This window comes from Bison bison, unplaced genomic scaffold (genome assembly GCF_000754665.1).
Source record: "Bison bison bison isolate TAMUID 2011002044 unplaced genomic scaffold, Bison_UMD1.0 scf7180017864134, whole genome shotgun sequence".
NCBI lineage: Eukaryota > Metazoa > Chordata > Mammalia > Artiodactyla > Bovidae > Bison > Bison bison.
The window spans coordinates 3664989-3690240 of NW_011494706.1; the positions used below are offsets into that span (position 1 = coordinate 3664989).

A 25252-nucleotide genomic window follows, 5' to 3' on the forward strand; every position below is an offset into this window, starting at 1 on the left:
TGTGGTTTTTTTTTTTTTGGCTGATAGTCAACTGGCCACAGACCATCCTCTGAAGAACTCTGCACTAATCTTACATTTGCTCCACAAGACTGCATGTTTAAGTTGGGTCATACTTGTTCTGCATCAGCAGTTACTGGATCCACATAAAAAGCTATCTAAGCTCCTCGGGCCTCAGTTCAGGAATTCCTCCCCACTCACCTTATTTTTCTGTTCTATTGCCTTGCACCCTGCTCCACTTGTCTGATTGGGTGACTTGATCTCAGGCTAAGTATTTGGGTTCCACAGAGCTAACTTATTACGACTTTTTCTCCCCTAGCTAACTCTTCCTCAGCTCCACCTTTGCAAACTCAGACAAGTAAGTACAGTGTCAGTCACTCAGTCGTGTCTGACTCTTTGCGACCCCACTGCTGTGGCCCGCCAGGCTCCTCTGTCGATGGGATTTCCCAGGCAAGAATCCTGGACTAGGTTGCCATTTCCTCCTCCAGGGGATCTTCCCCACCCAGGGATCAAACCCACGTCCTTTGCATCTCCTGCATTGGCAGGCGGGTTCTTCACCACTAGCGCAACCTGGGAAGCCCCAAGAGGTACATACACCGAAGATAATACTGTGCCCAGTACCCAGAGGGAAACAGGACTCAGAATATTAAGTGAGCCGGAGAGGAATGGCTTTTTAAAATTAAACAAATATAACATGTATATTCAAAATACTGTCTCTTTGATACAGTCTATCAATACTATCAACTGTTAAGAACATTTTCAGAACTCCTTCTCGAACCTGTTTACATGGCCTTGAGCATCTTCAGTGATGACAGGTTGGCCTTTGACAATGTATTTGAATTTTAGAAGTAGTAAAATGTCAGGTCTGATGAAAACGGCAGGGGATCTCATCTTTTTATATTGTTCCTGGCCAAGAGAAATTGGTGGCTGAACATCAGTTCTGTCTTTTTATAAAGCTCATAAAGTGCCTCCTATTATCCATGTGAAGATGGTTTACAATGTACATGTTGAAGTCACAGGGCAAGTTGTTTGGGGCCATAGGTTTATAGGCAAGATTTTTTAATCTGTAAATTTACGCCTGCACATGTGTTTCCTAAAAGGCATATATACATAAGCTTACGGTATCAAGACAGGAAAAAGTTGCCAGTCTCTGTTGCCTTGCACATCAGTTAAGGTTCTCCTGGATCTCATGTTTATTTTCCTCAGCTTCCTGTTTGCTTAGACATCAAAACTACATCTCCTGGATATAACGTAAATCTCCTCTTACTGCTTATAAGGATGTTTTCTCAGAGGACAATGTACATGACTCTACCAGTCTCTATCACCTGGACTGTCCCCCAGATATCAAGTTCAAAAGCATTTCACCGAAGCACATGATAATTACAGGGAAACTCTAAGCCAGAAATCATAACCAAAGCCCTTAGTCAGAGCTGTTCAGCAAGATCAGCTCTGGAATTTCAGTCTCTTCTGATTTGTCAGGCTTGCAACTTGCCTACTCAAAACATAAATGAGTTTAGAAGCAACAGATAACTTATCACAGTATTTTTATTTTAACTGCACACAAGAAACTAACCCGTCTTTTTCCTCCAATTCTCGACCACTGTAGTCAAAGAAGATATCGGAGTCTTCTGCCAGGGCTCTTTCAATTACCCGTATTGTCCGATCAAAAAAGATGAGAAACTCCTCTGAGTGAAGGATCTGCTGTTTTTCTTCTTCTGTCAGCTCCCTTGGAGGAGCTTTTTTATGTAAAAGAGATCATTGGGAAAGGAAAAAAAAAAGGAAAGTTAAAACATTTCAAGAGGAATCCAACTCTTGAAAGACACTGCTTATCAGAAGAGAAATAGGACACAGTAAAATAAGCCATTGTTAACATTAATTCTAAATTACTCCTAAACTCACACCAAAGGTTTTTTGCATTGCCAACTTTACAAAAAGATGTCATATCTGGATTAATTACTATTTTGAAGAGTTGAAAAAATACTACAAATGAAGATGATTGTGTGTTTTAACAATCCCCTCTGAATGTTACTTTCTTTTGAACTGAACTTGAAAAACAGCTCAAATAGTACATAGTAGAGAAATCTGTAAAACCATGTATGCTGCTGCTGCTAAGTCACTTTAGTCGTGTCCGACTCTGTGCGACCCCACAGACAGCAGCCCACCAGGCTCCGCCGTCCCTGGGATTCTCCAGGTAAGAACACTGGAGTGGGTTGCCATTTCCTTCTCCAATGCAGGAAAGTGAAAAGTGAAGGGGAAGTCGCTCAGTCGTGTCCAACTCTTAGCAACCCCATGGACTGCAGCCCACCAAGCTTCTCTATCCATGGGATTTTCCAGGCAAGAGTACTGGAGTGGGGTGCCATTGCCTTGTATATTAGGTTGTAAAGCTGTGGTTAAGCGGCACATACCAAATAATTAAGAACTATCTATAGTACACTTCCCTGGTGGCTCAGAGGTTAAAGCGTCTGCCTGGAATGCAGGAGACCGGGGTTCGATCCCTGGGTTGGGAAGATCCCCTGGAGAAGGAAAATGGCAACCCACTCCAGTAATCTTGCCTGGAGAATCCCATGGAGGGAGGAGCCTGGTAGGCTACAGTCCATGGGGTCGCAAAGACTCGGACATGACTGAACGACTTCACTTTCACTTTCATAATACGATTCAGATATGATTCAGATAGCACCTTGGCTCTTTCTACTGATAAATTCATTTTATTTTAGATAGTTGCTTGATAAGGTTGATAGACTGTTATATAAATTCCCCTCAAAAACTAAAGCATGTCCTTGCAAACCCACCTTTACCCAAGATATCGTCTGCTTTTAAACAAACACATGAAACAAATAAATGCTATAAGATACCTCACAATTGTTTTTATGCCTTACTTTCCGGCATGATTAACCATATAAAGCTAAATCTGAAGATACAAAATGAGGCCAAGAGAGACTAAATACCTAGCGATATGCCACAGTGTCTGAAAGTCAGCTCACCTCGGAGTCAGGATTAGGTTACAGAAACTATTCCTTCAGTAGCAAAGTTTACATAAACCTATAAACAAACAAAGCACTAAGAACTCCTCCAGAATGAGAAATCCCTAAGGGCAGAAACTGTCAGCTGAACCTTTGTGGCTCTTCAGGAACTCCATTTCAACTTTCGTGCAGAGAGACTTCAATAAGTGTTTGATTATTCTTCAGTAGGATCAGAAGCTCCTAAAGTTTAAACTTCAGGAGGAGGGTAGTGCATTAAAACCATGGGGGTCCCTGGGTGGAATCACTCACCCACAGGCTTTCCCAAACACTTCCACAACCATCCCCATAACTAGGACCAATGTCCACCTGGCTACATGGTCAGAGGGATCATTTAGGTGCAGTCACCTGCAGCATAAGGTTTTATGAAAGAGTTATTTGACTTGACTAATGGTATCTTGAAGCCATTGCCCTGGACAAGGACCTACTGTATAGCACAGGGAGCTATGCTCAATATTATGGAACAATCTAAATGGGCAAAAAATCTGAAAAAGAATAGATACATGTGTATGTATAACGGAATCACTTTGCTGTATACCTGAAACTAACACAACACTGTTACTTAAGTACACTGCAACATAAAAAGTTATTCCCTGAAAAAAAATGGGGAGACCAATTGGGAAGATACGGTAATAGTTCAGAAATGAAACAATGGGGGTTTAAACTTAACCAGTGAAAGTAAGGATGGAAAGAGAGCAGATTCTTGTACAATTTATAAGAACTGGTGACCCACTGGATAAGAGAAATAAAAGAAGGGGTAGGAAGTCTTTTTGCAGAGCCATGGAAGTAGATCTCAAACTTGTAATGTTCAGAATGTCTCCCCGATTCTGGCCTACTCTTCTCTGCCCCAAATCAAAATGAAAGAGGGTCTAGACAGACTCCAAAGTCTGTATTTGAACAAGAAACGTGAATGATCATGACGTAGTCTGCTCGCACCTTATAAAATGCTCTCCAGGTGATGTTATAACAAAAACATGATTCATCCACTAAGCAGAAGGTAATCTCCAAATACAGTTCACCCCAGTGATTCTAAGAGGCAGAAGGATTTCTTTGTTGCTGAAATCTCCAGAGCCCCAAATACGCCTGAGTATACTGGGACTCTATAAGAACCTTCATCAACATCTGCTGAGAAACGCCACACAGACACTGGTTTGACAAATAGTGAGGTAGGCTGTGTGTAAACCATTAATAACCAGAACTCTACAAAATCAACCTGGAATCCGAGAGCTACTATGCCATTTGCTAACTTGGATTCTTCAGTCAGTAAAAGCTCTCTAAGCAGCAGTGTTATCTATAAAACGAGGCAATGGTACCTAAACTTTAAGTCTGCTTTAAGAGTTAAAAATAAACACACTAGCAAGTAGTTGCATGCATTTGAAGTCGCTTCAGTCGTGTCCGACTCTTTGTGACCCTATGGACTGTAGCCCGCCAGGCTCCTCTGTTCAAGGAATTCTCCAGGCAAGAATACTGGAGTGGGTTGCCATGCCCTCCTCCAGGGGATCTTCCTGACTCAGGGATTGAACCTGTGTCTCCTGCAACTTCTATACTGCAGGTGAATTCTTTACTGCTGAGCCACTGGGGAAGCTCAGCAAATAGTTGAGCATTCAACAATCAGTTGTTGTTCAGTTGCTCAGTCATTTCCAACTCTTTGCAACCCGATGGACTGTAGCACACCAAGCCTCCCTGTTCCTCACTATCTCCCAGAGTCTGCCCAAGTTCATGTCCATTGAGTTGCTGATGCCATCGAACCATCTCATACTCTGCTGCCCTCTTCTCCTTTTGCCTTCAATCTTTGGTCACTACTGTTACATAAATAAGCATCAGTTCAATTCAGTCGCTCAGTCATGTTTGACTCTTTGTGACCCCATGAATTGCAGCACGCCAGGCCTCCCTGTCCATCACCAACTCCTGGAGTTCACTCAAACTCACGTCCATTGAGTCGGTGATGCCATCCAGCCATCTCATCCTCTGTCGTCCCCTTCTCCTCCTGCCCCCAATCCCTCCCAGCAGCAGAGTCTTTTCCAATGAGTCAACTCTTCGCATGAGGTGGCCAAAGTACTGGAGTTTCAGCTTTAGCATCATTCCTTCCAAAGAACACCCAGGGCTAAACTAGAATACTACGAGGTCAAGAAGAATGTTTTATTTTAAAAAGCTTCATTTGACTTTAGTCACTGCTGATGAATGACTTGAAACACACTTGAAATTACACAGAGAAATAGGAATTTTTCCCCATTATTCCTGTTTTTATATATAAAAAATATCTATTCTATTTTGTTTATCTTCTGGAGTTACTTTTATTCCACCTGTATCTTTCCTTACAGGTCTATTACTTTGAATAAAAAATAGTTCCTGTGTAATTTTCTGTAATTTTTTTCCCCTGTAGTTTATTGTCATTTTTATCTCAGCTTTAAAGACATACAACTTCTTCTCTAAAAGAAACCTAAACGGCTGATCAAAGTGTATTTGCAGAAGCCAAGTTCAGGTAGGTGAAGCAGTAGCCTCTCCAGATATTATGTTTGACAATACAATGTTTGGGTTGAAACTAAACTGCTACAGAACCAAAACAAAGAACATATGTTATATTAAGCTTTGATGTCCAACAGAGATCAAATGACATGATTTGTTAGCAGAAAATAACAGATGAGTACTTTTTAAAAGTCATAAATAATATTCAACTTAGGAGTTAAATAGAGCCATAGTTACGTTTGATAAAACCCCAAACCTCTCATATTTAAAAATCTTTAAACTGATGTTTTATTACAATGTAATGAAAACATAATGGCCTATCCAGGAACCACAAGCAATATCAGTATTCAGGAGATAAAACCTCTCCAGACATTGTATTTCACGAGAAGAAAATTAGTGTATTAATGCAGTCCACAAAATTTTAAATATAAGCATAAACAATTTGAACCAGAATAGTATGACTCTAGGATAGACCTCAAATTCTCTCTGAAGTCTCTTTCTTCAGTTTTCCCCTATCCCTGGAACCTAAAGAATTGTTTTCAACATCTTCACTGCATGAAAAGACAGGAATTAATTTAATAGCAACAGGCATACCAGAGAAAAACAAGGACAACAATAATGTTTGATTTTTCTTACAAGTTAAGCAGAAAGGGCTATTACAGCAGGTTTTGCTGTTTGTTTTTGCAACATGGAGTATTTCTGCCAAGAGCTAACAATATTTTATGCATTTAAAGTGATCTTTCTTAAGAAATAAAGATTCTTCAGGAAAAGGAGACCATGTAGATATTACTTTCATATAATCCAAATAACAGGACAAATTTCAAACTTACCAAACTTTACCTGAAGTTACATTCAGCTTGAATAAGAAGTATGAAAACAAGGCACTAGAGTCATAAAATTCAAAGTTTAGAAAACCGCCCAATTTCTATGAATTCATAGCCTGAAAAACTTAAGTATGAATTTTATTTTAGGGTCTATTTTGTATTCTTTTTATTACTAAAATACTAATTTGTCTGGGTTTTGGATATGACAATACTTTTTTATGTGTTTCTCATATTGATCCTATTCTATTTGCTATGCTTTTCTTATTGACCTGAATGTGTATTTTTTCAGTTTCTTTTTGATTTACTCTATTTACTATACACTATATCTTTTGATGTCTAGAGTTCCTGGGTTTTTGGTTCTCTGTAAAAATGTAAAATCCATAGTGAAATCCACAATTTATATTGAATATTTTACAACCTCATTTTAGGTCAAAAGTAATTTAAAAAAATCTCCATTTCAGAAATGCTTTTTCCAATGAGGTAGCTTTAAATTTCAATATAGAAATTATATCTTTTAAATAGTTTTCCAAAATATATCCAAAAGGTTAAAAAATAAGTAAGTAAACCCACATAACTTAAATATTAAATCAGATTAAGTAGGCATGGTGGTTCTTGGAGAATTTTACAGTGAAATCAGTTCAAAAACAAGAGTAAGAAAAATCAAACTGAATAAAGAACAATGCCCTTCTCTGAAGTTAATGTGAGGTTTATGAGTTAATGTGCAATCGCAAGAGCTAAGTTTCTGATTCTGTTGTTTTAAATTTCTAAACATGAAAATACTAGGACTCTCACATACAGAAATTTCCTAAAATCTGATTAAAAGCTAAAAGGTACTTGCTGCTTTTCCCAATTCTTTTGTGAAAAAACAAGTGGGAAGAGTAATAAATTGAACCCACATTTCTTTACTGTTTAATGCATTTTGATGTCACATGAGTAAAAATGTCAAAAGCTAGTGAGCACGGATTTTTTTTTTCCCCATCTTCCCCTCAGCACTTTTTTTTTAATTCTAAAAAAAAGGCCAGATTTCTCAAAAATGTGTTCCCTGGTTTAAAACCGTGTATGTCAAGTTTCAGCCCAGAGCAAATGTTTATGGCTAAGTAATAAATCCCTGAAATTCAGGGTTCCTATGGAAGTGCTGACACAGCCCTGCCTACCATGCAGCTGTGTGAATGGCGCCATGATCGTATCTGCTAGAGATTCTTTTAAAAGTTTGCAAAATACTATCTTGCTTTAAAAAAAAATAGCCAGCAAGAGTTTGATGCCAACATAAACATGCTTTTAACCCATCATGTGCTAATGTGCAGAAAAGCCATTAATAGAGACTAAGATGCACAGCATGGCAGTAACAGGAAATGTACTTTCAAACTTCTTTTGGACTTTTAACAGGACTTTAATCAATTCCATGAAGCATGAGCACCAGTTAAAACTGGAGGGCGTTTTTGCTCAGAACTTAAGAAGGAGGTTGCAGTGCTTTGCCAGAGAAGACAATTTGGAGATTGGGGTTGAGGGGCAGGAGGGAATCTGTGCCAAGACACAAAAAATATACCCTGGCTCCTTATCACTCAGTACATCTTAAGGATATTTTGGTAAAAAAAATAGTATTTTAGTAAACTCAGACTTATTTTGTCTCTTGCTACACCTGTGTTAATGATATTCTATTCACCAGCTTAAATATATACACATGTTCTTGAAAGTGAAAGTGTTGGTCACTTAGTCGTGTCCAACTCTTTGAGACCCATGGACTGTAGCTTCTTGTCCATGGGATTCTCCAGGCAAGGAACTAGAGTGGGTATTCTCTTCTCCAGGGAATCTTCCCAGCCCAGGGACCGAATCCGGGGCTCCCACATCGCAGGCAGATTCTTTACCATCTGAGCCACCAGGGAAGCCTAGCCACGTTCTTAGCAGGAGTTTAAATGTGAAATTGCTTCAATCAGATCCTTTTACAATCTCTCAGAAAAAGTAACTTGGGCCCTCTGTGAATGCCACTCTTAAAGATGCTGAATCTACTACCTGTCTACAGCCATACCCTAGAATTTGGCCGTAAAAAGCCACCTCACGCCTGGGCAGGGTGAGGTGAGTCCACATGGCCAGTACATACCCACTCTTACAAAGTCCCTGGGGACAACCATGTGTGCCAGTTACAGGCAAATGGAAAATTTAAAAATTGATGTATGACAGAAAGCAAACCAATACAGTAAAGGAATCATCAATTAAAAATAAATAAATATAAAAATAAAATAAACTGAGCTTCTAATTAAACTTTTGTTGCTCTAAACTTGGGACACTTAGTAGGAAATGTGCAAGAGTCCAGTCTCACAGATACTCCATATCTGAGTAAGAATGACGATCTCAAATTCTTTTTCTCCTTAGGCTGAAAATCTCAAAAAGCCCACAAAATTAGATGTTTAAGGAAACATCAGCTATAGTATTTCTGGCCTACCCCTTTCTATCCTTTTTACATTCCTGCTTTCTTGTGTTTTGAAATCCAGTGCTATTACAGGAGGAGGGCACCATGGGGAAGTGTATAGGCTTTGGCATCAGCTCCAAGCAGAGGCCAGGTACCTATACATTATGTATACAGGGTATGTTTTTAAACCTCTCTTTTCCTATTTCTCTATAAGATAGAGACAATAAGGAACCCAGTTTATATTGCTTCAAAAGGGTGTTGCAAAGGGTGCATAATATCTTTGGAGTGTTAAGGACACAGCCAAACACCTAGTAAGCCCTTACTAAATATTAGTCATTGTTATTACTGGAGCAAGTAGAGGCTGCTCCTGATCTGGGCAGAGCATGGAGAAGACACTTATAGCATAGTCAATAGTGATGATTGGGCTTCCCAGGTGGTGCTCGTGGTAAAGAGTTTGCCTGCCAACGCAGGAGACAGAAGAGACGCTGGTTCGATCCCTGGGTCAGGAAGATCCCCTGGAGGAGGGCATGGCAGCCCACTCCCGTAATCTTGCCTGGAGAATCCCATGGACAGAGGAGCCTGGTGGGCAACAGTCCACAGGGTCGCACAGAGTCAGACAGGACTGAAGCGACTTAGCATGCATGCACCACAGTGATGATCATGGTTAATGTTTCTCCATAGAGCGCATGCATAAACCTCAGAATTCGTTGACAAAATAATTATATCTGCTTCTTTTCTTTCCTGTTATTACTGGGAACATAGGATGGAGTCAACTAGGTAACATGTCAATTGATAACAAGTATCTTGTTTTACTGCTATTTAGTAATAATTTTACAGGAATTTTGCTGGGATTGTGGATGACTTGTATTTTATTTGTTTCTGTTGGTCAAAAACTAAAGGGACTCAGTTTATATTGCTACATGTAATGTACTGAACAATCCCAGAAAACCCTCCATTCTGGAGGCCTATATTAATGTTTTTACTTACCTCTATACCCCCTTTTGTTGGTTACAAAAACAAAAACAATAAAACGATGACTCGATTTCTCTCCCACACCGTACCTTCCTTCACCTCCTGCTTTTTGTCTTCATTTTCCTGTTCTGAATCCTGGTCCCCTTTAGGTTCCACCATTTCTTCATCATCCTCATCCTCTAGAACAAAGAAAGAGAAAAATGCATTATATTCTTGCCTTCCAATCAAAATCTCTGGTTGCTGGTGGGAGGTAGGGGCAGAGGGTAAAGTTCTAATCATTCAGGGCAACTTCTAAGTAAATCAGTCCACGATGGATGCCCGAGATATGTGCTCATGAATATATGGATACATTATCTCCAGAAGGGGTCTCTTTGAAAGTCCCCCCACCACGCTGCTGAGAAACCGCTCCAAGTCAGCACCTGCTCCATCTATCCCCAGGCCTCCCCCGCCACATGGATGTCTTGGAATTGCATCTCTGACCTCTGAAGCGTCTTCGGAGATGGGCCAGGAACAGATCTTAAACTGTTTCCACCTGCGGCACATTCTCCGCAGGGGACACCTGCTGTACAGACCACTCATTTCCAGTTTCATCCTCACCCCGTTGATTTGGTTTTGACCTACAGGAAAGGGTTAAATACAGGTCTGACCCCAGGTCAAATGCCATTGGCAAGGAAACAACCAGGACAGGGCCCCCCAAAGTCATTGCCATTGACCTGGGAGAAAACAACTGACCTGAAATGGCATTTACACATTCAGAGCAGCTCGTGCATTAATGTGAATTTAATGAGTGCTAACAAATGGTACCAGTCAGCCACCACCACCAGATGTTCCTGTGCCCTTCCTGCCCTATGCAAATGTGCATCCCTTGCGTCTCTTTCCCCTGAAACTGCCTTTCTTGGAGATTCCTTCCATTGCAGAGTGCTTGAAAACATCACTCACAGGGTAGAGGGTGGGGGCACAAGACAAAGTATCATGACCACGTCCAACTTACAGGAAGAAGACAATATAAACAAGTAAAACTCACTTCTATGGTTTTTAAATATATTACCTTCACTCTTCAGGATCATATTCACCACAGGTTACTGATTCCTTTGGTTCAAGCGGAGTTTAAAAGAAATGCCTCCACTTCCTCCACACCCCTTCACTCACTCATATATTCAGTCATTCAACAAATATTTGCAGACTTTCTATACATTAGAGTCCTATTTCCATCACAACAAATCCTGACATTTATAACAACTCAAACTTTCAGCTCCAGCCATTTAGAGAACGTATTATACAGTGCACGTTTAAATGCCCAAACAAATGTAGCCTGAAAAGCAACTCCAAAAGTTATGCTGTATTTAGCAAGTGATTTGTGGAGGGAATATCCATCTTAAAAATATGGATGTGTGAAGTACAGTATTACAATTTAGATACTGGAAATATCTCATTTAAATTTTCAATGGAATATAGCAATCTATATGCAGCTGTGTAGATTGTGAAACCAGACTCATTTCTTTATAATCACACTATATACATATCAGAAGGAAACTAAGATGCCTTTGAGGGAAACTGTCATTTATTATTAACACTTAACACATTTATTACTAATACATACCTGTGAGACAAAGACATTCACTTAAAATTTTGATAAGTACACTGAGTTACCCAGATATTTAGATGAATAAACCTTTTAACATGTTAAACTATAAATAACACATCTAAATCTTTATATGTAAAGATATTACCACTACCTGTCTGTTAAAAACCAGCTTGGAAAGTCCTGAGCAAAATATTCACCTTGACGTGTTATAATTTCCTGAGTCAAAGATCAAACACAAAGCCCAAGGAGGCACTAGCAGGAAGGAAGTTTCTCTTCTGGTAAACCTTCGATGGAGAGGCAGTTTTCAAAAGACCAATAAGCTGGGAAGGAGCTCTATCTCTGAACCTTCTAGAGACCTTTATCAAGTCCAATGGGTCCCAGAGCCATTCCCTGGAACTTCTAAATAGAAGTAAAATACAACAGATATGAAGGTCCCAAATCCCATGTTATGGTTGAATTTATATTCCCCTCCCCAAATTTATATGTTGACTTCCAAACCTCCAGGACCTCAGAATGTCAATCTTATTTGGAATTAGTGTCCCTGCAGGTATATTAGTTAAGATGAGGTTGTGCCAGAGCAGTGAGGGCACCGGATCCAGCATGACCAGCGTCTTCATAAACGAGGGGAGATTTAAACACAGATTCACACACAGGGAGAACACCATTGAAGATGAAGGTGAAGACTAGAGGGCTGCCTCTACAAGCCAAGAAGTGCCAAAGTCAGCCAGCAAAGCACAGAACAGATTCTCCCTGACAGCCATCAGAACCAACCAGCCAACACCTTGGTCTTGGAATTCTAGCTTCTAGAACTGTGAGACTTTCAATATTTACTGTTTAAACTGCTCAGTTTATGGGACATTGTTATGGCAGCCCTGGCAAACTAATAAAGCCAGTGACGTGCCTTAACTTCTATGGTTTTATAATCTAGTAGAAGAGATAATGAGATACACAATTGTGGTTGTTCAGTCACTAAGTCCTGTCTGACTCTTTGTGACCCCATGGACTGTAGCACAGTAGGCTTCCCTGTCCTTCACCATCTCCTTGAGTTTGTTCAAACTCACGTCCACTGAGGCAGTGAGGCTATCCAACCATCTCATCCCCTGTCATCCCCTTTTCCTCTTGCCCTCAACCTTTCCAGTATCAGGGTCTTTTCCAATGAGTTAGCTTTTTGCATCAGGCGGCTGAAGTATTGGAGCTTCAGCTTCAGCATCAGTCCTTCCAATGAATATTCAGGATTGATTTCCTTTAGGATGGACTGGTTGGATCTCCTTGCAGTCCAAGGGACTCTCAAGAGTCTTCTCCAACACCACAGTTCAAAAGCACTAATTCTTCAGCACTTGGCCTTCTTCATGGTCCAACTCTCACATCATACATGACTACTGGAAAAACCATAGCTTTGACTATATGGACCTTTGTCAGCAAAGTGATGTCTCTGCTTTTTAATACTCTGTCTAGGTTTATCATAGCTTTTCTTTCAAGGAGCAAGCATTTTTAATTTCGTGGCTGCGATCACCATCTGCATTGATTTTGGAGCCCAAGAACATGAAATCTAACACTGTTTCCACTCCCCCCCCCATCTATTTGCACAATAATCACACCTAAAGCAGTGATGAATGCTTTACTTGCATCATCTAATTTATATATCAGAACTTGGTACCACCAACCTAATTTAATAGGTGAGGAGACAGAGTAATTTCCCCCCAAGTCTTCCAACCATGTCCAGCTTCACGTTCTACCTGGTTCTGTGTGTAACGGGATCTCTGATCTTTAACCAGTTGGTGCACTGCCTCCCTACCCACAGCTGTCATGAAACAGAAATGTCGTGGAGAGATGCCTGAAGCGCAGAAGGTGTGCTGCTCAGCTGCAGTGCAAGCAGGGGTGTGTGGAGGCTCTTGGAGGTGGACATCGCATGGAGAGCTCTTTTGATTTCCAGAGGTCACCACACACAGCACACAGGGCATGTATATCAAGACTATGAGGGTGGAACTTGCTTAGTTGTGTCCAACTCTTTGGGACCCCATGGACTGTAGCCTGCCAGGCTCCTCTGTCCATGGGATTCTCCAGGCAAGAATACTGGAGTGGGTTGCCATTTCCTCCTCCAGGGGATCTTCCCAACCCATGTTATCCATCCACTCTGCATTCTTACTTACTCTGTGGAATCCACTCTCCTGAGACCTGATTCAGCAATACTTATTACAGGCCTTGCTGTATTCCTTCGGAGAGACAGATTCACAACCTGGGTGGTAGGGGCATTTCAAGGCACGAAATCGGTCTGAGTCCAAGGCTGGAGTCTACCACTTGCTAGCCCCTCACTTAGCATAATTCATAGGAACTCTCTGAGGCCCTTTCCCTCATTTGCTGACTTGGGATAATAACCTTTTCTCAAAACACAAATTTATCATAAGAATAAACAGATAAAATTACTAATGTGAAATTGCTTTTTAAACCACCAAGAGAGCTGCAAATATCCATACAGAGAAATCTACAAGCAAGTGTTGCCTGCGCTTGTATGTCAGCAAACATTTGGGGAGCACTCAAAGTGCGTTATGGGCCAGGCAGAGGACAGGGACCCTCCCCCCCAAAAAAATCTGTGCTCATGCCATGGTGCTTCCGTGAATGAGCAGAAAGAAGCTGAAAGCAAATAAACAAACAAAACATACACTGAGTCAGGTAACTAGGAGGGAGACAGAGAATGCTGGGAGGGGCACTGGGCGTGCTGATCAGGGGAGGAAGAGGCGAATTTTTAAACAACGTGCTCAAGAAAGGCCACGCTGAGCAAAAACTTAAAGGTGTCCAGGGCTGAGAAGTGAAGATTTCAGAGAAGTAAAACCAGTAACCCATAGGTTCTTCCACCTCCCTCCATAGACCCAAAGGGGAGAACAGCTCAAGTTCTAAATTACTTTAGTCCTGGTTCCACTGAATATAGAAAAAAACAATTGTGCTTTTATTAGAATCACCAAGTTTTTTTTTTTTTTTTCATTAAGAAGAAAATTACTACTATTATTTCTTTTTGAAAGCAATGCTCTTTTATTGGTGGATTTTTTTCACATTATTTAAAGAGGTTTTAAAAAGCAAAGCAAAAGCAAGTCTTTTGTTTTAATTTTGGAGAACCACCTAGTCTTTAGGCTCACTTTTTTTAGTTCTTAAAATGAAGTCAGTTTCACCAAATGACTTTGAACTGGACAGCTTTAAACAACATCAAGCTCCTATCTTTCGCAGACACAAGGATTTTTAAACATTAACTCCCGAAAGAATTAAAAAGAAACATCATGACAGAAAGTGGCCACTTAGAGCTTTTTGGAAATATATTATTCTGTAAGGGCCTGGCTATAAAAAGGGGTAGGTTTGTAATAGAAGTGTGTTAGTTTATTTTTGAAGTAGGTGGGGAAATAGCAGGTTATCTAAGTCTTTAAATAGAAAACACTTCCCCAGAGAATATGTTTTCAATGAGTTTTTAAAAACCCCAACAAATATTTATTGTGTTTATAATATGTGCAAAGTCCCATAATGAGATACGGTAAATAAAAGAGAAACAATTTTTAAAAAACAGTACTGTTTTAAACTGGTTACAAACCAGTTGTAGGCATTAATTTTTAACGGCCACAGAATTCTTTGTCTATCAGCTTTTTAAAGACAGAAAGTAAGTGTTTTGGTGGATTTGTTAAGGAAATAAAACACAAGAGACGGGCTTGTCTCTCTGCATACTGATATGTTTGCCTTGCTCAGCAAAGACAGTATATTTTTCTTTAAGATTCTGGTTTCCTTTCTGGTGCAACTGGAATTACTTCTGTTGAAACCATTTTCAAAACAGTTAAATAACTTTAAAGAAAAGGATTTATGTAGAACTGCTACGGACTACGGATATATGAGTTGTGCCACGAGTTCATACCCAGCTACATTTCCTTTGTGATTGGGGGGGGCGAAAATTACCACACATGTGCGGTCTCTGTACCAGGTACGGTGAGACATTAAGCTACTGGCAGAAGTTAATTACCTGTCAGTCTACGAGACTAATTTCAAACAATGGCATCTTTTAGACATTATTTTATTCAGCAGCTAAATTCTACCCTCTGCAGTTGTTGCTTTCTTTCTCTGTAGCTGGAAAAAAGTTTGGTAACTACTGTCCTCCTTCCTTAAGATATCCTTGAGGTCTAAACACGAGTAATTTGCACATTCACCGAAATTGAATATAACACACTTAGTCCAGGGCCTGACCCTGTATATGAGCTCCGGAAAGGTAAGTTTCCTCCACTTGGTGGTGAAGAATGAAGCCAATGTTACCAGTCTGAATATGCCACAGTTGTCTGACTATTGAGCTGCTCTGATGGCCTTCTCTGGTGGCTCAGATGGTAAAGAACCTGCCTGCAATGCAAGAGACCTGGGTTCAATCCCTGGGTGGGGAAGATTCCTACAGAAGTGAATGGCTACCCACTCCAGTACTCTTGCCTGGAGAATCCCATGGACAGAGGAGTCGCAAAGAGGTGGACACAACTGAGTACTAACACTTTAACTTTCTGATGACTTCACAAATCTGAGACTTTGGGACAGAAGTGCAAGGAGCCGTTTGTCATTGTTGGTAATACAACACCAAGACCCTTTTCTGTCTGGTGGTAGGGGGTGTTTTCCTGGCAGCACTGCTGCGTTGGTGCCTTGCTGGGACCCTACTTTCTCATCCTGAAGCCCCAGAGAGACATTTCCTGCTCTCCATTTCCTGGTGACCAGCACACTGGCAGGATCTGGGCAGTCAGACCGAATGCTCCTAACTGGACCTTTGTCTTTGGGGCCAAGAGGCAAAGCCAAGAGGGCACCGAGGATAATGAGGGGCAGCGTGCAGCCAGCCAAGTCTGACATCCTGGCCAGACTGCTCCAGAGATCCATGGTCTGTCTGGGTTCCCTTGGTCTTGCCCCTTTCCCAAGCCTGTTCCTTTGCCTCCTGTTGATTCTGTGAGCACCAGATTTCCTTCCAATAAATCTTACTAGAAGTGATGTCAGCACCAGATTTTCTTCCAATAAATCCCCCTGGATTCAGTGCCTGCTGCTTGCAACCAGAACCCTGAGTGACACGGGGCAGCCCTCTGTGAAGAGAAGGGCTTGTGTTTTATGAGGCTGATGGGTTCTTGCTTTCCCCAGCTCTCTCAGGACCTGCAAAAACCCCAGGATAAGAGGGTCTGAATGCCTGCCCCGAGTCCTTGATGCCCTGCTCCTGGCTTTTCACAAGGGGTCTGCAGGTTCATGGAAGACGGCTAAGTCTGGTCAGGGGGAGACAGACAGGAGGGAGCATAGTGGGCCATTTCACTCCATCCTCCTTGACTCCAAATGGCACTCTGTTGCTGACGAAAGGGGGACGCACAAAGCAATCACCGTAGGACTTCGAATCGAACAGGCCAAAGTCATATACTGCTAAGAAAATTGATTGCTGCTAATTAAACTGTAACACAGCATCAATTCTAATGTGAAAAACTGTGAATGTTGGAATTGATCAAATAATTAGTGGCTTAGAAATGAATAGAACACTAGCTTCCAAAAGATAAAAGGGATGATGGCAAGAACATTGAGTCAATTCTAAATCAAACTTACTACCATGTTACTGTTGGTGAAAAGACTTTGAGAGATTAAAAAAAAGGGTCTTTCTTCATTTGTTTGTTTTTTGTGTGTTTTACCTCTTTTTCTTTTTTTTGGCCATACCACAGGGCATGCAGGATCTTAGTTCCCTAACCAGGGATTGAACCCATGCCCCATGGCATGGAAGCTCAGAGTCCTAACCACTGGACAACCAGGAAAGTCCCTGTTTCTTTGTGTTTTAGATGTGTTGCCCTTAACTTAATGTCAAATGCCCTAGCCACTTTTATACAATTCTATGTATAGCCATTTCAGATAGGGATTCTTTTTATAATATATTTTACATGTTCTATAGAAAACCAGAGTTAATCTCTCAAATTAAAATTTATTAAAAATAATTTACCTTAATGAAGATATTCTTTGCAGTTCTGTCTTTGGCCTCATCTTTTCTCATGTCAGATGTCACTCTGGATAATATTTACATTTGTCTTTACTGGTGGCTCAGACGGTAAAGAAACCACCTGCAATGCAGGAGACCCGGGTTTAATCCCTGGGTCGGGAAGATTCCTGCAGAAGGGAATGGCTACCTACCCCAGTATTCTTGCCTGGAGAATCCCATGGACAGAAGAGGCTGGTGGGATACAGTTCACGGAGTCAGAAAGAGTCACATTTCACTTCCATCATCACTCATGAATGGGTATCTCCTGCCAAGATATCCCCTCTAGGCTCCAGATTCTGTGTTGTACATTTCAACGCGAATGTCCCCCAACGTGTTCACACTCCACATATTCCAAGCAGAACCCCCACCTTCTGCTGAGAGCTCCTTTGACTACATTCTCCATTCCCCGCACCAACTGCACACCTTTCACATATGGGCTCACAATTAGATATCACAGTACTCACTTTAACTCTTTCAGCAGAGATTATAACAAGGCGTCTCTACATTTGTTCAATCCTTCCTCCAAAAATCTGTCTTAAATCTGCCTCTGTCTTTTCTACACTGCCCCGATCCAGGCCATTACCATCTCTCACCTGGAGTATTATAGTAGTATTTTGACTGGCCTCTCTAAAACTACAAGTCTTGCTCTGTGTTTCTAGTAGTTTCATTTTTATTTTTAAAAAAACACATCTATGTATCCTTTCCCCACCAAAAATATTCTATAGTTCCATATACATTGCAGTATAAAACCCCACAACTTCTTATTTCTTCCACCTCAACCTGCACTCTGAACAACACACAATCACCCAAAACCCCAGTAGGTACACACCTCAAAGGCACTACACATTTTTTTCTTTCTACCAGTCTTCCCTCCAGTGTCCAGGAGGTGATCACTACTAATTCTTCATGATGCAACTCCAGAGCTTTAACACCTCGTCCCAAGCAGACCTATGGACACCTTCCATTGTTCTCCCTTGGATCTCCATGATAACACAGCCAAGAAACCACTTGAAATTCGGTTCTGCATTTATCTCCACAACCAGAAGAAAAGTCCCTCAAAGACCTACTCTTGATAGTACCATCAATGTCAAGTTCAGTTCAGTTCAGTTCAGTCGCTCAGTCGTGCCCGACTCTTTGCGACCCCATGAATCACAGCACGCCAGGCCTCCCTGTCCATCACCAACAAACACTAGCAAAAGCAAGATGGGTGATGGTTCTGGAAAGCTAGTTCAAACAACATTATATAGCTCCTTAAACAACAGAACAAGTTTGGACTTCTTTCTGGAGATCAGTATCCCCCTTTTGAATAAACATCTGTTGTTGTTTCAGCGCTGAGTCATGTCCAACTCCTCTGACCCCATGGACTGTAACCCACCAGATTCCTCTGTCCGTGGGATTTCCCAGACAAGAATAATGGAGTGGGTTGCCATTTCCTTCTCCATGTGAATAAATATACATCTGATTTAACCCAAAAGTATTATTTAAATTTTCAAAAGGAATCCAAGACACTGGAAACGCCAAATATGGCTTTTGAAACCTCACTCCTCTCCTTCTTGGCCAGCTCTTTATGCACATTCTGATACACCTAAGGGGTGGCCTGACCCTTGATGAAAATTGTTGCTGCCACCTGACCCTGCAGAGAATCTGGAGGCATTTAAAAATGCAAGAGACAATGTTTAATTTTATTTAAGAATACAGAGGCAGTATGGAGCTGGAAGGGAGTGGGAGAGCCTGGAATGAGGGAGGCAGTCAGAAGGTAAGCTATAGCCCTAATCCAAGCAGCAGATGATGAGAACTTGGCTGGGGATGGTTGACCGCCAGTAGGCGTGATGAGCTGACCTGTGAATGCAGAATGTGTTTGCATAGCAGACAGTGAGGGCTCTCGTACAGAACTCACTCAAGTCACCCTATCCTTGGACCGGCTTTGTGGACGGGTTGCCAACTTCACCGGGAGTCCAAAGAGAGCCACCTCCTGATACGTATCACGGCAGCCAAAATAAAGTATAACATGCACCGCTGAATGCTTACACAAACCAAGGTGAGCGCCTCGGTGCTTTCAAAATATGCAGCAAAGACATATTTTGTGGGATTTTCAGTAAGCACTTTGTTAAATATACTACATGCTAATATTTAAAAAACCTTCGCTTTCTGGTCTAGAAAAATCTGGCCAGAGCAAAGAAAACATACATTTCTCATCATACAGAGCACTCCTGTTAACACTCTAGGCCACATCAGTTCTCTCCTAAGGCTCTAACATGACAGTACTTGGAAAGTTTACTTCCTGATGGAATGTCACACAAGGCCTTGCAAATGGGAGGAAATGAAGGAAAATATTTAAAGCGAGAGAGGAAGCCAGAGAAGAGTACTTTTTAGCAGCTGTTTCTGAAACCTATAACTGTACTGATACACGAAATGTGTGCAGCAAATATGGGCTGAATTGAGTGGACATGGATTAGTCAGCTTGCATACAAGGTCAGAGATCAGGAGGAGACTTCCCTTCTAGAGCTGTCCAGGCAGGAGCCCAGGGATAACCTCAGCCTTTGATGTTTGGGGCTGGGAAAACTTGACTGGTCTCTATTTCCATACATTTTCCTCTTTAAAAACCATCAATGGCCTCCTATTTCCTAGGCGAGCTCAGTGTTAAAGGCCCATAATTAGCTAACTTCGACTGAATTCTCCAGCACTATTCAGAACAGAAGAGTCCTTGATTCATCTGTACATGCAATTTGTTGCCAGAAACCACCCCCATCTTTCCTCTCTTGATTCTTTTATACTTTTCAGGCCTCCATCTACTAAGCTTCTGCAGGAAGTCATGGTGTCTTCAGCCATGATCAACTGGATGAGCTAATTCATACTAACAGACTAGAGAATGCTCACCCCAGTGAATTAATCTCTAACGGCAACCTGCAATTCTTGCAGGACCTAGAAGGGAGAGAGATTTTGAAAGAGCCAAGCCACCCCTCAAAACAGTCCTCTGTTCCGGAGTCTTGGAAGCAGAAGCATTCATTGAACAACTCCAGAAAGAACACTGCCATTGTGCTCTGTGGGAACAGAGCCTCCTTGACTCGTCCAGGGCACAGGCTCTATGTCTATTCTTGGCAGTTTTATTTGTATAGAGGTGTGCGTGCAAATACATACACACACACACATTCAGGGCAATAATTCAAAATACTTGAAAATGCAATTCTCTGCTTCTTGGAAGGGGAGAAGGGACTCCTAGCTTTCTTTTCCAGACTTAAAGCCGTTTTGCAGCCCACTTTTGATTCTAGACAATCCCATACCCTTCCCTTTGTTTCCTCGATCACGTGCAAACCTGTGCTTCCTCTTTTTTTTTTTATCATAGATTGCAGTTTTTTAATGATCATGTGTATTTTTTTTTTTTTGCAGCTGGATGCCTTTATTTATTTTTTTAAATTTTATTTTATTTTTAAACTTTATTGTATTGGTTTTGCCAAATATCGAAATGAATCTGACAGGAGCATGGCTTGTGGAAAAGAAAACTGAGCTGCAAGGACAGAAATGTCATCATACCTAACTTTAAGCAGCAACCACAGATATGTCCCAGAAAAAGCAGACCCCAAGGCCTCCAGGTATTAAAATGGTTATGGCGTTAACTAGTGAAGACAGAGTAAAATACGTAGATGCCATTTAGAAACACTATTTTGCTTGTAAAGAAACTGTAAGGAAAAAATGGTACCTTCCATCTTTGAGCTTGTCGAGTCTGACATTTAGTGTCAGGGCAGTTGTCACGTCCATCCCTGCATGCAGAAGTCAACATGTTCTCTAGCACTCATCTTGTTTTTGTCTTTTTTGGGGGGAGGTGTTTTTTGTTTTTAATTGAAGTATAGTTGATTTCCAATGTAGAGTTAACTTCTTCTGTATAGCAAAGTGAAGTGACTCAGTTGCACAGATACACACATTCTTTTTCATATTCTTTTCCATTCTGGTTTATCCCAGGACATCGAATATATTTACCTGTGCAGGAGCACGTTGCTGTCCATCCATTCTATACGTGATTGCTTGTACCTACTAACCCCACATTCACAGTCCATCCCTCCCTGACCCCTCCGCATCCCCTTGGCAACCACAAGTCTGCTCTCTATGTCCGTGGGTCTGTTTCTGCAATCTTTTTGTTAACAGGATCAAATGGTGAATTCTGCCTCTTTGTATCCCCTTCACTTGCACCACTCCCTCTGTCCTCCCTACTTCTCCACCTCCTTCTCTTTGGTAAAGGCCACCATGTGGCTTACCGTCAGGGTCTCCTAGCTGGCATTCTTAACTCTAGCTGCTCTCAATGCCTGCCCTTGCTACCAGCTCTTGAAAATTCCCGTGCCATGCAGAATACAAGTTGGATTCCTCGGCCTCATCTCCAAGTCTTCTAAGTAAGAAGACTTGAAGACTTCTGACTCTAAAACCACCTGTATCCTGCCGACCTGCCTCCACCATACTCACCCGCTCTCACCCCCATCCACGCACACACTTCTGTCACTGACCCTGCAACACTGCACAACCACCACAGTCCCTCTGTCCTTCAGTTCCTGTGGCTCCCTCAGCCAGACTCTCTCCCTCCCTTCCTTCTTACAAAATACGAGCACCTAACATGTGTCAGGCACTATCTCAGGTGCCAGAGATACAGCAGTGAGCAAACAGATGAGGCATCCTGCCTTCGTTGAGCTTGCATTCCAGGGGCAGGGACAGAAAACAAGATAAACAAAGAAAGCATAGAGTAGGTTAGAGAGTTGCGAGCACTAAAGAGAACAACAATACAGGCCAAGTGGTGAGTATTACAATTTTACACACAGGTAGCTTGGGAGGTCCTTACTGAGAGGTGGCATTTGACAAGAAGACTCAAGGAACAAGCTCTGTGGGTAGCTGAGGAAAGCATTCTAGGTAGAAGAAGCAAAAACACAAGGGCAGGGTTTTGTCTGGAATGTTCAAGGCTTTGAATACCTTTGTATCTTCCCTGCATGTAAAATCCAGCTATACTTCAAGATCTGATTCAAATGACCCCAGGTCCCCAAATCCTTCCTGTTCACCCTTGTTAGAAGGGATGTCTTCCTCATTCAACCCTTCACAGCACTTGAGTTGAGACTGTCTTAGCAATTTTCTTTACCCAGTCAAAGAACTATCGTGTTTTAAAGTAGGACATTTATCATTCTCTATTTTACTCAGGAAATCAACTCTGAATATTCACTGGAAGGACTGACGCTGAAGCTGAAACTCTAATACTTTGGCCACCTGACGTGAGGAGTCAACTCATTGGAAAAGACCCCGATGCTGGGAAAGATTGAGGGCAGAAGGAGAAGGGGATGACAGAGGATGAGATGGTTGGATGGCATCACCAACTCAATAGACATGAATTTGAACAAACTCTGGGAGATAGTTAGTTCATGGGGTCATAAAGAGACTTAGCAACTGAACAACAGCAACAAATTTTATGTACTATTTTAAGTAGAGTACATCCTTGTGCATTTCTGAGCTTTCTTCTCCATCCAAAATTCTGAACTTCCTGGGACTGGGATACATTAACTATTCACATTTATATGCCCCAATATGGGTGTTAAGAAAATGTTCTTGGCTGTTTTTTAAAAGTTAAGAATGTCATTTCCCCCAGGGTTCTGAAAAGCATATTTTCTCAGTGGCTTCTCCAACGTTTTAGCTGGATCACAAAACTCTTCATTCAATTTCCAGTTTTAAGGTTCCTTTCCTTGATTGCTAGGTCTTGTCGTCATTGCCAGCATCTCTTCTCTAAACTTACCCAGAGACTCCCTATACTCACTCTGAGGCTCCCCGTCCTTTATTTTGTTTTGTGTCCTGGTCACTAGGTAAATGCTCACTACCTAATGTGTGCTCAGATGTGTACTAGGCATCACGGAAAAACAACAGTTATCCATTTATTGAATCACATACGTTAAGCTTTGTGGTAAAGGTTATATTTCATTAGCCTGTTTAATCCGCCCAACAACTCACCAAGGCAGACATAATTAGTTCTCTCTAGCTCAGCGGTTTCTAACCTTTTTGGCATCTGGGACTGGTTTCATGGAAGGCAATTTTTCCACAAACTGAGGTGGGGGATGGTTTTAGGATGATTCAAGAGCATTACATTTATTATGCAGTTTATTTCTATTATTATTTCATAGTAATAATAATAATAGATCATTAGGCATTAGATGCCAGAGGTTGGCGACCCCTGCTACACATGAGGTTTTGAAAGGAAGGTGATCAATAAGATTAGCACTAGAGGAAGAACGGAGCCAAAATTCAAACTCATGTTTTGCAACCCCTAAACTCCCTCAACTTGCTACTAAATCATACCAAGCTTTGTAAAGGAAGAAAAGGGACCTGTGATGGATATTTTGGACTTTGACCACCCAGAATCCACCACGTCAAGTCTTTGGCCAACAGCCTTTCTATTCTTCCTTGGCGGACCCATCCCTCCCCACTCTCAGCTAAGCAAATCCTTCTTAAGATTCAAGGGGAAACTCTGTATCTGAAGCAGTGACCAATGACACGAAAGCTCTGTATTTCTCTCTGGACTATCAGTAGAGTGACCATAAAATCTACTGTCCAAATTGGGATACTTCTCAGAGGAAATGGAGGTGCAGTGAATGTTTAAGCATGATATGGTGAAGGGAGATATGGCAGATATGGATGAGGGAGTCTGGACAATCCAGGATGTGTGGGCACCCCTGCCGCAGGGCAGTGGGCTGCTCTCTTATACTGGACTATGCGACTGTTCTCGCCAAAACAGGACCCATGCTTGCTCTAACCACCAGGGAAGTGGATGCCTTTCCTTCATTGGGTTGGGTGTCATACCCAACAGGGAACTAAAGCTGTTCTGGCTCCCTATATGGAACTTGACAAAGAAGAAAGAAAGAAAGAGCATGGCCAAGAGTGGTAACTAACAGAAATCTAAATTGAATAGTAACTGAAGTCAGCATGCCCCAGGGGAATCTAGAGTCTAGACTTATATTTGTTAACAGCAAACAAATGTTCTTTTGACTTCAGTAATTTGAGGGTGGTTTCTCTGTCACTGGCAACCAGAAAAGTATGAATGATCAGGAGCTAATAACTACTGACTAAGTGCTCTGTACTCTTTGTAGTTACTCTGCATTTTCTGTACATGATCTCTTTTAGCAAGGACATTAGCTGTAAGGTAGTATGGGGTTCGGAGAAGGCAATGGCACCCCACTCCAGTACTCTTGCCTGGAAAATCCCATGGATGGAGGAGCCTGGTGGGCTACAGTTCAAGGGGTTGCTAAGAGTTGGGAACGACTGAGCGACTTCACTTTCACTTTTCACTTTCATGCATTGGAGAAGGAAATGGCAACCCACTCCAGTGTTTTTGCCTGGAGAATCCCAGGGATGGGGGAGCCTGGTGGGCTGCCATCTATGGGGTTGCACAGAGTCGGACACGACTGAAGCGACTTAGCAGCAGCAGCAGCAGTATGGGGTTAAGTGCACGAGTCCTGTTGCCATGCTGCTCAAGTTCAAATTCTGATTCTATCATCTAGTTGTAACCATGGGCCACGTACTGAACCCCTTGTGCCTCAGTCTTCTCATCCTCTGATTACAGAGTTGCTCTCCTTGGTTAATGATGACTCTTTCAAGGCTTAAGATACTTAAAGAACATTTTCATTACTATTGCTAAGGAAACTAAGATACTAAAGAGGTTAAATAATTTGCTCCAAGTCAGACAGCTACTAAATTATAAGGCAGGTTTCTGAGGCACCAAATTCCACTCTGTTTCATCTGTGTCCACACTGTCTCCCAGCTCCCTGAACTAAGCAGGAAGAATGGAGATGTCTCAACGGGTTTGGAGGCAAGAACAAGCATAGCCAGTGGAGACAGAAGGTCGTGGAAGGGGCAAAGCTGTGTTGGAGCACAGTTGAAAACAAAGCTGCCCCCTATATTCACTCACACAGGCCCCAGCTTCCTGTGCTGAGCCCAGCTTCAGTATAGTTTCAGCACAGTGAATGGTTGCTT

General features: G+C 41.7%; 1 protein-coding gene across 1 annotated transcript in view; it reads right to left on the reverse strand.

Annotated features, from left to right (window-relative positions):
- The window catches only part of DYNC1I1 (dynein, cytoplasmic 1, intermediate chain 1), a 380358-nt gene that overhangs the window by 145813 nt on the left and 209293 nt on the right, over positions 1-25252 (reverse strand). Inside the window, exons 7-8 of the mRNA XM_010839743.1 lie at positions 9773-9862; positions 1571-1733 (exon numbers count right to left, since the gene is read on the reverse strand). Coding sequence (XP_010838045.1) covers positions 1571-1733; positions 9773-9862 — 253 coding nt within the window. The remainder of the gene's footprint in view (positions 1-1570; positions 1734-9772; positions 9863-25252) is intronic.